Source organism: Amblyraja radiata, chromosome 30 (genome assembly GCF_010909765.2).
Source record: "Amblyraja radiata isolate CabotCenter1 chromosome 30, sAmbRad1.1.pri, whole genome shotgun sequence".
Lineage (NCBI taxonomy): Eukaryota > Metazoa > Chordata > Chondrichthyes > Rajiformes > Rajidae > Amblyraja > Amblyraja radiata.
The window spans coordinates 8,922,159-8,936,489 of record NC_045985.1 but is presented as its reverse complement, the minus strand read 5'-3'; the positions used below and the strand labels follow the sequence as shown (position 1 = coordinate 8,936,489).

The window sequence follows — 14,331 nt, the reverse complement described above, 5'->3', positions numbered from 1 at the left end:
TGGAGGAGGTGCAAATGAACCTCTGCCTCACCTGAAAAGACTGTCGTGGTCTTTGGACGAAGTCGTTGGGAGGAGGTATAGGGACAGGTGTTGCATTTCCTGCGGTTGCAGGAGGAAATAGCTGGAGAGAGGGTGGTTTAGGTGGGAAGGGACGAGTGAAACAGGGAGTTGCAGAGGGAACGGTCTGCGGAAAGCGGAAAGGGGTGGGGATGGGAAGTTGTGGCTAGTGGTGGGATTCTATCTCCACCCAACACAAGTGAGAGGCGGATACCAGCGAGAGGATTGTTTTGATAGGCCAATTGTTGGATGAATGCCAGGGAGGAAAAGACAAACGGTGTGAGATAAGGATGGAAGGGGGTGTGCATTGTGAAGCCCGAGGTAGGGATGTACATGTGGTGGAGGATGTGGTGGAGGATGTGGTGGAGGAAGTGGTGGAGGATGTGGTGGAGGATGTGGTGGAGGATGTGGTGGAGGATGTGGTGGAGGATGTGGTGGAGGATGTGGTGGAGGGGAGAAATGGATACGAGTGCAGGTGAGGTACAGGGAAATGATGGTGGTGGTGGGGGGGTCAAGAATCTGCAGGAGGATGGGGTGGGGGATGGAGGGAGAAGGTGTGCGTGTGTGTGTGTGTGTGTGTGTGTGTGTGTGTGTGTGTGTGTGTATGTGCCTGTGTGGGAGGGTGGGGGGTATGTTAGTTTAAAAAAAACAGAGAATTGAATATTTTTACCGTAAGGTGAAAAGCTACACCGCTTAATGGCATCAGATATTTCTGTTATCATTGTGTTCAACACAAAGGGGCGATAGATCGTTTCAAAGGCCGGGGCAGCATCTGTCACTGACAACGATTCAGTATCAACACTCGCACTGCAAACAGTAAACACATGGTGATACATTGAGCATGTAATTGGTGTTACATTACACATCCACACAGAGTTTCAGTCTAGAGCATGTCCTACCTGCTCTCCCGACCAGCTTCATCCTGAAATAAATAAAACACAAAACTCAATTCATTGAGATACAAGAAATGCAAAATGCCATCTTATATAAAACACAAAGTGCTGGAACACGGCGTAGCAGGCAGCGTTTCACGAGGATGTGGATTGGTGACGCTTCGGTTCGGCCCGCTCCTGTACATCATCGAGACCAAGCGTAGACTAAGTGACCCAGATTTGCGGAACATCCCGGTTACTAAACATTCCAACTCCACTTCCCATTTCCATATTGTTCTTCCAGTCCTGGGCCTCCTCCATTGACAGAGTGAGGTCAAACGCTAAATGGAGGATCGGCACCTCATATTCCGCTCGGGTAGTTTACAACACAGCAGAATGAACATTGACATCTCCAATGTTAGGTAACACAATCTCTCTCCCCATTACCCCATTTCTTCCATGTGCCCAGCTTAATGAGCTTCCATTTTTCACACCAACCCGCTCTCTTACCCATTCCCCCAGAACCCTTTCTCCTCTAATCCTCCATCTGGCAACATATCTCTCCTCTTTTCTTACCTGACCCCCTTTCTACACTTTTCATCTCTAGCCGATGTCCACACAACTGCCAGGCAAACCTCCCTCACCTGTATCCTTTGCCAGTCATGAGGCTTTGTCAAACTCCATCGCTTTTCCAGCTCCCCACCCCTCACAACAACAATCTGAAGAAGGGTCCCGACCCGAAACGTCACCCATCCAAATCCCCCACAGATGTTGCCGAACCCGCAGAGTTGCTCCAACACTTGATTTTGTTCCTGAATTTATTGGGACTGATGGTTCACATCACAACAGAAACAATTCCATAGAACTTTAGGAGCAGCTGAAAATTCCCATTTCGCAACTCTGACCCCAGCTGACACAGCTTGAGGGTATTACACGAATGAACAAAGAACCAAGAATGTGCAAGGAGTGTTAGTGCAAAATCTGCCATTGATCTGAGGATCAAACTTACAGGAAAGACTGCACACTTCGTGAGTTTCTTTGGTAATTTGAGGTAATTTCATGGGGAGGGGAATACATGTGGATAAACACGAGGGATGTGGCAACTGTGGGCACTGCTGGTGGATGTTGTGAGTAGGTGGGGTGAGACTTGTGCGGAGCAGGAAAACTGACAGCAGTGGATGGGCCGAATGTCCATTATGTAGAGAGGGATTTGGGGCATTGTTGTCGAATGTGGTGAGTAGATGGAACAGACGGAATATTGACCCAGTACTGAATTAGTGGTAAATTTATTTCAGAAATTTAACCCACCATTTTGTGACTGTGCACTTTCATTTATCCAAACTGTATTGTAACTCCTCACCTTAAGAAATATCACATTGGCCTTGCGGTCGATCTGTTCCTGTAACTTTGAGAGTTCCTCTTGAATGGAATTTAAATTCTCTTGAATCTCTTGAAGATTTTTCTTCATTCTTTTTACAATCTTTTCCTCTTCCTCCCGGATATCTCCAAGGAAGCGCTGCTCTTTCTCAGTGAATATCTGGTGCAGTTCAGCAAACTGGGATGTGATCTGTGACTGAAGGTTGTGTGACTCTTCCTGTCAGATGAAAGATTAAAATCAATATATTATGTCACTCTGCCTTGTTTCTTTATGACATGGAAGGTGACATTTGGCAAGTGAATCCCAGTCCTGAAGTGCAGAAATAGTCCCTTCGGACCAACATGTCCATGCTGGGCTCTGTACGTATCTACACTAATTCTATTTACCCATATGTAATCCATAGCTATCATTACCTTGGCAATTCAAGAGCTCGTCTTGATAATTCTGAAATATCTGGTGAAAGTAATGTAACCGACAAGACCTTATGTAATGAACCGGATTTGATAAAGGGAACTTGAGGTTAAGGAGCCATTAGGAGGTAGTGACCATAATATGGTGAGTTTGAATCTACAATTTGAGAGGGAGAAGGGTAAATTGGAGGTGTCCGTGTTATAGTTGAACAAAGGGGACTATGGAGCCATGAGGGAGGATTTGGCCAAATTGACTGTAAAGATACCCTAGCAGGGATGACAGTGGAACAAAAATGGCAGGTGTTTCTAGGAATAATACAGAAGGTGCAGGATCAGTTCATTCCTAGGAGGAAAATTCCAAGGGGAGAAAGGGACGACCATGGCTGACAAGGGACGTCAGGGACAGTATAAAAATTAATGCGAAGAAGTACAATGTTGCAAAGATGAGCGGGAAGCAAGAGGATTGTGTAATGTTTAAAGAACAACAGAAGATAACCAAAAAGACAATATGGGGAGAAAAGATGAGGTACGAAGGTAAGCTAGCCAAGAATATAAAGCAGGATAATAAAAGCTTCTTTAGATATGTGAAATTAGTTAAGACCAAAGTTGGACCCTTGATGACCGAAATTGTGAATTTATTATGGGGAACAAGGAAATGGCAGATGAGTTGAACAGGTACTTTGGATCTGTCTTCACTAAGGAGGACACAAACATTCTTCCTGATATAGTAGTGGCCAGAGGATCTGGGGTGACGGAGGAACTGAAGGAAACCACAGTAGGCAGGAAATTGTGTTGGATAGATTGATGGGACTGAAGGCTGATAAATCCCAATGGGCCTGAGGGTCTGCATCCCAGGGTACTTAAGGAAGTGCCTCTAGAAATCGTGGATGCATCGGTGATCATTTTACAATGTTCTATAGATTCACGAACAGTTCGTGTGGATTGAGGGGGGGTGGGTGTAGCTAATGTTGGAGAAAACAGAGACCAGTTAGGCTGATATGACATAGGAAAATGGACAAAGGAGAGTCAGTGGATGTGGATGTAGTGTACCTGAACTTTCAGAAAGCATTTGATAAGGTCCCACATAGATTAGTGGGCACAATTAGGGCACATGGTATGGGGATAGAGTGCTGACATGGACAGAAAATTGGTTGGCAGACAGGGATTAACGGGTCCGTTTCAGAATGGCAGGCAGTGACTAGTGGGGTACCGCAAGGCTCGGTGCTGTGACTGCAGCTATTTACAATATATATCAATGATTTAGGTGAAGGGATTCAAAGTAACATTAGCAAATTTGCTGATGACACAAAGCTGGGTGGCAGTGTGAACTGTGAGGAGGATGCTATGAGAATACAGGATGACTTGGACAGGTTGGGGGAGTGGGTGGATGCAGTTTTATGTGGATTAGTGTGAGATTATCTACTTTACTGGCAAAAACAGGAAGGCAGATTATTATCTGAATGGTGTCAAGTTGGGAAAAGGGGAAGTACAACGGGATCTGGGGGTCCTTGTTGAACATTCAATGAAAGTAAGCATGCAGGTACAGCAGGCAGTGAAGAAAGCGAATGGCATGTTGACCTTCATAACAAGAGAAGTTGAGTACAGGAGCAAAGAGGTCCTTCTGCAGATGGGCAAGGCCCTACTGAGACCACACCTGGAGTATTGGGTGCAGTTTTAGTCCCCTAATTCGAGGAAGGACTTTCTTGCTATTGAGGGAGTACAGCGTAGGTTTACAAGGTTAATTCCTGGGATGTCGGGACTGTCATATGCTGAGATAATGGCGCGGCTGGGCTTGTATACTCTGGAAGTTAGGATGAGAGGGATTCTTATTGAAACATCTAAGATTATTAAGGGTTTGGACACGCTAGAGGCAGGAAATGTGTTCCCGGTGTTGGGGGAGTCCAGAACCAGGGGCCACAGTTGAATAATAAGGGGTTAGCCATTTAGAATGGAGATGAGGAAACACTTTTTCACACAGAGAGTTGTGAGTCTGTGGAATTCTTTGCCTCAGAGGGTGTTGGATGCTGTTTCTCTGGATACTTTCAAGAGAGAGATAGATAGGGCTCTTCAGCATAGCATAGCAGTGTCAAGGGATATGGGGAGAAGGCAGGAACGGGATACTGAATGGGGATGATCTGCCATGATCGATTGAATAGTGGTGCTGGCTCGAACGGCCGAATGCCCTTCTCCTGCACCTATTGTCTATTGTCTATTGCCCCAGTTGCACTATTTCCACCTCTCCGGATTTGGTTCACCTGGTTCTAAAATTTTCTCTCCACGAATTTGTTCAAATATCATTTAAATATTGTTATGGTACCCGAATCAACAACCTCCCCTGGCAGCTCGTTCCATATACCCACTATCAAAGTTGCCCTTAATGTTCGTATTAATGTTCATAATCTGTCCCCTCTCACCTTAAACCTATGCACTCGCATGCTCGCACGCCCCACTTAGTGTAAAAGACTGAGTATTCACCCTGACATTTTGTTTCGTGATATTATACACCTGCAATAGATCATTCTTCAGACTCCTGCGCTCTAGTGAGTGAAGTCCTTGGCTGCCCAACCGCTCCCAAGGTCACGGGTCCTCGACTACTGAGCTCTATAGAGGTGCCCATTATTACACGCATCAGAGGGATCATAATTACACCAAATAATGAAATCGATAGTACAAAGCCTCACCTGAACTCCAGAAATGCTCTCTTTCTGTTCCTGCTCCATTTGCGCGATCACTGATTTCTTTTCTGTGAGAGATTCGAAAGAAGATTTCACCTGTTCCTGGGGTTGGGGTTCAGATCAGAGAATAAAAATGTCAGACAATAAAGAAAATATTACACATTTATCAAAATCGATTTGGTTTTACCTTGTAGAATTCAATTGCTTCGTCTATCAGCATGAAGCTGTGAGTCTTGTGTTCCTGCACAGTTGCACAATTCAAACAGATCAGTTTCTTGTCCGTTTCACAAAACAGCTTCAGTTCTTTCTGATGTTTCTCGCAGCGAAGTTTACTTTCCTTCGCGATGAGATTCAGGCTCAGTGTTCGAGCTTTCTCAGACAGTCTAACCAAGGCCCGATTCACCCTGAGGGTGCGGTCTGTAAACTCCTCTCTACATTCCGGGCAGGAGTTTCTCGCCTCCCTGTCCCAACTCTGTGTGATACAGGAGCGGCAGAAGTTGTGCCCACACTCCAGTGTCACCGGATCGGTGAAGAAATCCAGGCAGATGGGACAAACTACCTCCTCGGTTAAATTCTCGACCTGGTGTTTCGAAGCCATTTTATCTCCACTTCCTGGTTCAATGTTTGTCACTGACGTGGAGCTGCTGAATGACGTCGAGGTCACGTGCCCGTCACGGTGGCGCAGCGGTAGAGTTGCTGCCTTACAGCGAATGCAGCCCCAGAGACGCGGGTTCGATCCTGACTACGGGTGCTGTCTGTACAGAGTGTGTACGTTCTCCCCGTGATCTGCGTGGGGTTTCTCCGAAATCTTCGGTTTCCTCACACACTCAAATGCTTAGAAAATGTAAGCAATTGGCTTGGTAAATGTAAGAAATGTCCCTAGTGGGTGTAGGATAGTGTTAATGTGCGTGGATCGCTGGTCGGCGAGGAACTGGTGGGCCGAAGGGCCTGCTTGTGCACTGTATCTCTCAACTAAATTAAACCCAACCCCCACAATACCGTGTCGCTGCGCCCGCTGCCGTCCCGGGCAATGAGTGCTATTTGGCTGCAAGTGTTCAGTGTGAAGATGTCCTGGCCGCTTCCAACTCACCTCACACGAGGGAGGGGTAGATTGGACATTAAACTGGCCTGAATATGGACCAGAAAGACTAAGGCAGGACAGAAAGGGGCGGGGCCCGGCGCTAAGGAAGCCTCGGGTGTAACCTGAGGAGACGTTGCACCTGTTGGGCAGTGGAACCCGCCGCCCGCATCTCCGTTCACAGCCCGGGATCAGGATGGACGGAGACCTCCCTCCGCCCTTATTTTATTCCACAACAGTGCACCTGTCTCTCAAACAGCAGTAGACACAAATGCTGGAGAAAATCAGCGGGTGCGGCAGCATCCATGAAGCGAAGGAATAGATTAGGTTTCGGGTCGAGACCTTTGTCAGGCTGAATATTAACATTATCCTGTACACACTAGGGACAATGTTACACATCCACCAAGTAAATCAACCTACATAGCTGTACGTCTTTAGAGTGTGGGAGGAAACCGAAGATCTCAGAGAAAACGCACGCGGTCACGGGGTTGAACATAGAGACAGCACCCGTAGTCGGAATCGAACCCGGGTCTCTGGCGCTGCAAGCGCTGCAAGGCAGCAACCCTACCGCTGCGCCACCGTGGAATCAGTGAGTGTGGAACACGGAACACTCAGAATCGAAAGCCCAATTGGCAGCATTTCCTCCCGCCCCTGCAGGTCATTCTTGCCGCTAATGCTTCCGAGATGGCGCCCAACCAAGGCGTCTATTTGCGTGCGATGCAGATCTACAATAACATATTACAATCGCCCCACACTCTTAAATCTCTACTCCCTCCTCAACATTTCTCACTTTAACTATGATCGGACCCTGCTGGTTTAACCTTGTACTAAACGTTATTTCATCATCGAGTATCTGTCCACTGTAAGTGGCTCGATTGTAATCATGTATTGTCTTTCTGCTGACTGGATAAAGCGCAACAAATGTATTTCACTGTACCTCGAAACACGTGACAATAAACTAAACTGAAAAGCCTTATTCCCCTCAGATAGGCACAAAATGCTGGAGACCGCCTCTACCCGAAACGTCCCCCATTCCTTCTCTGCAGAGATGCTGCCTGTCCCGCTGAGTTACTCCAGCATTTTGTGTCTATCTTCGGTTTAAACCAGCATCTGCAATTCCTTCCCACACTCCGAGCCATATTTCCCTTGTTGCTTCTCTCTCTCAAATCTGTGCCCATTTGAACTTCGCACACATGGGAAATACCCACAACCTCCCCCCCCCCCCCCTCCTCCCCCCAATTCCCAATTCCCCCTCTCCACACCGGACCCGAGCTTGAACCCTCTGTGAAAGCTTTCAAATTCCCTTCTCCACAGAGAACATGCACCCGCTTCTCCAGCCTCACCCTCGATCCGAATCTCCTCATCCTTGAAACCATTCCAGTGAATATCTCCTGCCCCCTCCCGATGATCCTCGCTTCATTCATTAAGTTTGGTGACCACAAATAGGCTTGATGCACCAGTTGGGTCCAAACCTGTGTTTCATACCGATTCAACATAACCTCCTGATGAAGTAGGAAGGAACTGCAGATGCTGGTTTAAATCGAAGACAGTTACAAAATGCTGGAGTATCTCAGCAGGACAGGCAGCGTCTCAGGAGAGAAGGAATGGGTGACGTTTAGGGTCGTGACCCTTATTCGGACTCTTTCACACATTTTTTTCTACATCTCATTATATTACCGTCTATATATCTCGCTTCCCTTTCCCCTGACTCTCGGTCTGAAGAAGGGTCTCGACCCTAAACGTCACTCACTCCTTCAGTCCAGATAATGCTGCCTGTCCCGCTGAGTTACTCCAGGTTTTTGTGACTATGTCCTGATGTTGTACTCTGGGCCTTCATTGATGAGGTTCTGGATTCCCGTTGCCATTACTGGCTGCACTTCAATGTGATTTACGCAGGTAAAGCACTCTGTGGTCTCCGAAAAGAGATGCGAGGACATTGTATAAATGTTAGCGGGTTGTGACGCAGCAATGCTGAGAACTATACGCTGCCCAGTGGAACTGTTCCTTTTCCCTATCTATTGTACTGGAGTTTGACTTGATTGTAATCAGTGGCACAATCCAGGGACACAATTTTAAATATTTCCCCCACCGTAAATACAGTTTATCACCACAAATGCTAGAAATAAAGAAACTGTCTGTAATACAATCACCGCAACACTCTTATTTTGTTTTAAGATCCAACTCGTTCAAAGTGGTTGAAGTTCAAATGTCCTTGGAATTGCCCGAGTGATCTACTCAGAGGGCAATTAGTGATGTGCAATAAATGCTGGTCTTGCAGCGACATCTACACCCTGAGACATTGATCACCTACTGACATTAATTCCTTAATAAGAAAGTTAGGTTTTGTTTATTAAGAACAGTATTTTATTAACTTGTGAAGTTGATTATAAAACAATGTAAATAATAGCACAATGTATTACTCAAGTTAGACAACCAGGTAGCTCTTGAGGTCTCTCCTGTTCGTTTCTCTCGTCATGCCGGATTGTGTCTCAGTCACCGCCGCTGCTCCCACGTCGATGCCGGCCTCCAGCATCGCAATCTGTTCATTCTCTCTGCCCCAGATTCACCATCCCCACGGGCAATGGGTTCATATATCGGCCGATTCTGCAGTATCGGGTTTTTACCAGCAGGTGGGGACCCTGCGCCGCGCAAACATTTAGACAGCTCGGAGGTAGACACAAGTGCTGGAGAAACTCAGCGGGTGAGGCAGCCTGAAGAAGGGTCTCGACCCGAAACGTCACCTATAACGTCTTGGCGTGCTGCATATTTTTAAACCATATTCTGCTATTTTGAAGTTCTACAAGCATGCGTTTCGTTTAATGTAATAATTTATAATGCTTGGTTCATCGTTGTTGATGTCCAGAATTCACTGGGACACAAGAGTCTGCAGATACGGCACATGCATGAGGTGGAATAGAGGAGAGACCCTCAATGCATGAGCGAGAAGAGAACTTCTGGTAGAATTAAATTGATCAAGAAGCATTTGTGGAAGCTATGAGCGGATCCTCTTTGAGGGTAAAGACCCCCTAAACATGACGAATTGATACATTAATAGATGAATGCAAGAGATACATTTAATCCCCATTTATTAAATTTGGATAATACACACGACCAGTAAAATGCACAAGAACCTAATAGACACGTTTTATTTATTCGAATTTCGTGCCTTGGTGCTTTCAGTGTTTAAATGAAACAAACCCCCAAACTGTATGGACTTTAGAGCTTGGTTTTAAAATCAGGTACAGTAAAAAGCTCTAGTTGCGTCCACTCCAGACAGCGGAAAGACAATGCATGATTACAATCGATACATTACAGTGTATCATCATCATAATCAAGGCCGCCAGCTCCATGATGTTAGGCCGCAGAGCGACCGGAGATATGATTCGGTAAACAATCGCATCTCCGGCAAGGTAAGAGATTGAAAAATAATTTCCCCCGCCCCCTCCCCCCTCCCCCACATAAAACACACCAGGGAAGATTAACCCATATTTTAAAACACACTGAAAATAAATAAATAAAGACGAAAAGACAGACAGGCTGTTGGCGAGGCTACCATCGCTGACGTAGCCACCCGGTATTGATACTGATAAGGGAAAAACGTTTAGTGCAAGGTTAAAGTCCGATCAAGGATAGACCGAGGTTCACCAATGAGGTAGATAGTAGTTCAGCACTGCTCCCTGGATGTGGTAGGATGATTCAGTTGCCTGGTGACAGCTGGGAAGAAACTGTCCCTGAATCTGGAGGTGTGTGTTTTCACGCTTTCCACAAGCTAATGGGACACAAAATTGGCCTGAAGGTAGCATTCCGAGGGCGATGGTGGAGGGTTGCTCCTCAGAATGGAGACAGAGGGCAAGTGGGTTGCCGCAGGGCTCGGTGCTGGCTCAACTGTTTACATTTTTTAAACAATGTAGACGATTTGGATGTGTATGTGGGCGGCATGGTTACATAGATACATAGCAAAGAGGTGCAGGATTAGGCCATTCGGCCCTTCCAGCCAGCACGGCCATTCAATGTGATCGTGGCTGTTCATCCACAATCAGTTCCTGTCTTCTCCCCATATCCCTTGATTCCTCTAGCCCTAAGCGCTCTATCTAACTCTATTTTGAATGCATCCAGTGAATCGGCCTCCATTGCCTTCTGAGGCAGATAATTCCACAAATTCACCCAACTCTCTGGGTGTAAAAGGTTTTCCTCATCTCTGTTCTAATGGTTAGCCAGTTTGAGATGAGACAAACATTGGTTAAAATAAATTGTCCCTAGTATGTAGGATAGTGTTAGTGAACGTGTGATCAAGAATGGGTCCACAGGGCTAACACTCATTGGAATTTAGAAGGATGAGTGGGTCTCTGATAGAAACATATACTTTTTTTTAGCGGATTGGACAGGCTGGATAGAGGAAACATGTTCTAGATGTTGAGGGGAATCCAGAACCAGGGGTCACAGTTTAAGAATAAGGAGAAGGCCATATAGGACTGAGATGAGGGAGAACCTTTTCACCCGAGGAGTTGTGAATTCGTGGCATTCTCTGCTAACGATGGCAGCAGCGGCCAATTCATTGGGTGTGTTCAAGAGAGAGTTAAGTGTAGCTCTTAGCGTTAACAGAATCAAGGGATATGGGGGAGAAGGGAGGAACAGGGTGTTGATTTTTGAATGATCACCCATGATCCAATTAAATGCACCTCGATCGAAGGGCCGAATGGCCTACTCCTGCACCTATTTTCTATGTTTCTACGTTTCTATGGTGACATTTTGGAGAGTTAATCCATTTATCTGGGATGGAACTGGGCCAATGGGCGGATTAAAGGTTGATTTAATTAACTCGGATAAGTGTGATGCAAGTTGGTAAACAGGCCAGGGCAGTTTATACACATTATAAAGTTACAACCTGTGTTGTTTTTAGCAGACTAGAGAGACATTGGAATGCAAACACACAGCTCCATGAACATTGCACCAGGGATGGGCAGGGTGGTGACGAAGGCGTTTGACACATTTGCTGGGTCCGCGAGGGTATGAAATACAGGATTTGATACAACTGTACAAAACACTAGTAAGATCCACACCTACACATTGAGGGACAGTTTCTTCCCAGCTGTTATCAGGCAACTGAATCACACTTCCACAACCAGAGAGCAGTGCTACCTCTTTGGTGACCCTCGGACTGTACTTGATCGGACTTTGCCGGCTTTACCATGCACTAAACGTTGTTCCCTTATCATGTATGTATACACTGGATGTGACTTGATTTTCTGCTAACTGGATCGCACGCAACAAGAGTTTTCACTGTAGCTCGGTACACGTGACAATAAACTAAACTGAACACCTGAACTAACTGCATTTATAGTACCTTCCCCCTCACCTCCATCCAGGGATCACAGCCGTCCTTCCAAATGAGACAGAGGTTCACGGTCACCTCATCTACTGCATCCCGTATTCCTGGTGACGCCTGGTGCACATTCGTGTGAAAGTCCAGAGTCGCCGACCATTCGCTGAACACTTGCACTCGGTCCGCCAAGGGCTGCCGGATGCCAACCATTTTAACTCGTCTTCCCATTCCCACGTTGACCTTTCTGTCCTGGGCCTTCTCCGTTGCCCGAGTGAGGCCATACACAAACTGGAGGAACAGTGCCTCATATTCCCAACAACATCAATGACAGTATTATTTTATGTGCAGCAGGACTGACAGGGTCAGGGCAAATTTCGACCCGAGACTCGGGATGCGAATTCATGTCCTCTCTCCACAGATCCTGCCTGATCAACTGCAGACCCATCCCAAGCCCACTTGACTATCTCAGCTTTGTCCACCCACACAACAGAGGTCTGGGCTCAGGCAAAAGCCTCTGAGTCTGAGATTTTGCAACCCACTTAGTTGGGAGTTGGGAATGCTGATTACAAATCTGGAAGATTACGGACATGGGGGATGGAATGGCAACATTCCTTGAATGAGGAGCGAAGATGATTTACTAACATTGAAGTCAGGAACAGAAGTGTGTCCCGCAGTTTAAGGAGGGAAAGTTGTGATGAGTGATATAGATGCAAACTTAGATTAAGGACAAGTAACAATTTCATTACTCCGCCCCGGTACATATGACAATTAACAACTCATGACAATTTCTCTCTCTTGGGCTGAGGGCGGCGATTAAAGTTTCACCTGATGGATTGGGTGAAAGAAGGGAAGAAACAGAGGCAGATAATTTGAGGTAAATATGTAAAATGGGATGGTTCATTGAAATCAAACCATCTTACAATATTGTAGGTCAGTAGATTAATACAACAGATACATTTAATACCCTGTTGTTGTAGTTGGATAATTCACACGACCAGTAACATTCATAAGAACCGAATAGAAAGATTGTGTTTATTTGAATGATGTGCTTCGTGTTTCTAATACTCCAATTGAAATAAACACAAATCGCTTTGGACAGTATAGTTTGCTTTTAAACTCTGTTTGTGAATGTCCCTGTCTGTAAATTGACTCCTGCATTTCAGTTGCCATTCCTGGCTGCATTTCAAAGAGAATTCCACCAGTAAAGCACTTTGTGGTCTCCTAAAAGATATGCGAGGACATTGTGTAAATGTAAGCGGGATGTTGCTGTACGCACTCGATCGTGGAGGGAATATTCCATTTCGATGCGCAAACAGGGATAGTGGACAGACGAAGTAGCCGATGGCGTCCGCAGGCTTGGAATGGACTTTGGTCACTCGCGTTTTCTCTGAAACGGAGACGGCGGGAAAGCGAAGGGAAGAGTCGGGGCTCGAGCAGAGGAAAGTGGGAGCTTGTTGGAAACTGGCAGTGAGGGAGATGAAACGTTAAAGCGGTGATCGAGAGCAGGAACCAGGAGCGATACAGACATGACGTACCGGGTGGCTCCGTGAGAGGCAGCCTCGCCAACAGTCTGTCTTGTCCATTTCTTCTTTGTTGCTTTTTAGTCCGTTTTATTTGTATGTTTCACTTGATCTTTGGGGTTTTGTATTGTGTGGGGGACGGGGGAATGGGGGAAACTTGTTTAACTCTCTTCCTCCGACGGCATGAGACTTTTTTCCGATCGTATCTCCGTCCGCACTGCGGCCATACATCGTGGATCTGGCGGTCCCTTTGTTAGGGATCAGCTTCGGGAGCTCCAGCTGCAGGAGTTTCCATCGCCCCGACTGCGGGCGATTCGATCGCCACGACCGCGGGAGAAAAGGAGGAAGAAGGTAAATGTTATTCATCTTCCACCGCAGTGAGGAGTGCGAGGTCACCGAAAGCAAGGTTGATACTGCCTGCACTGGTGGGGATTCAGTGGGAGTACTGTGAGTGCGGTGGTGTCGGTGTTTACGGGGACGTCGCGCCACGGGGGCGTCCTGGAGTCTGGTGCGGGGGCGGACGGCTTTGTGACTGTTCGGGCGGACAGGGACTGCAGAGAGAACTAAGCGGTTGGTGAATCACTGGCCACATCACGGTGAATGCGTGTGTGTCCCGGACATTGGACTGATGGCTGTGGGTCTCCGCGCGTGTTGTGTGCCTAAGTATTCTCACACGCCGCTGACGTGGCTGCTTATGTTTCGTTTTTTATGTCATTTTGTTTTGTTGTATGTATGATAAATCAAATTCCATTGTAGCTGAGGGAACAGGTGACAATAAAGAACCATTGAACTACCTGGGAGAGAGTTGAGGGAGGGGTCCGGCGGCGATTGAAACAAGGAATGATCCACATATCCTGCAGAGAGACAGGCAGAACCTGAGCACAACGGGCTCCCACCTGGAACTGGGAATTCGGTTTGAACCCATTCTTCCAAAGACCCGTTCCGAAGAAAACTAATCTGTTGTGTTGAGAGCAAATGCTGCAAACACGCTATCTGTGTCGGCGGACTTTAGGACCCG

The 14,331-nt window shown here is 46.6% G+C and overlaps 1 protein-coding gene across 2 annotated transcripts in view; it reads right to left on the bottom strand.

The window, feature by feature from the left end:
* LOC116989849 (E3 ubiquitin-protein ligase TRIM39-like) overlaps nucleotides 1–6,160 on the bottom strand; it is a 41,913-nt gene extending 35,753 nt beyond the window's left edge. Inside the window, exons 1-5 of one of the 2 annotated variants that reach the window (XM_033047416.1) lie at nucleotides 5,580–6,160; nucleotides 5,399–5,494; nucleotides 2,290–2,523; nucleotides 957–979; nucleotides 728–864 (exon numbers count right to left, since the gene is read on the bottom strand). In XM_033047416.1, coding sequence (XP_032903307.1) covers nucleotides 728–864; nucleotides 957–979; nucleotides 2,290–2,523; nucleotides 5,399–5,494; nucleotides 5,580–5,990 — 901 coding nt within the window. In that variant the 5' untranslated portion in view covers nucleotides 5,991–6,160. The remainder of the gene's footprint in view (nucleotides 1–727; nucleotides 865–956; nucleotides 980–2,289; nucleotides 2,524–5,398; nucleotides 5,495–5,579) is intronic. The other variant, XM_033047415.1, reaches the window with a different exon arrangement.
* Between the last annotated feature and the right edge of the window lie 8,171 nt (nucleotides 6,161–14,331).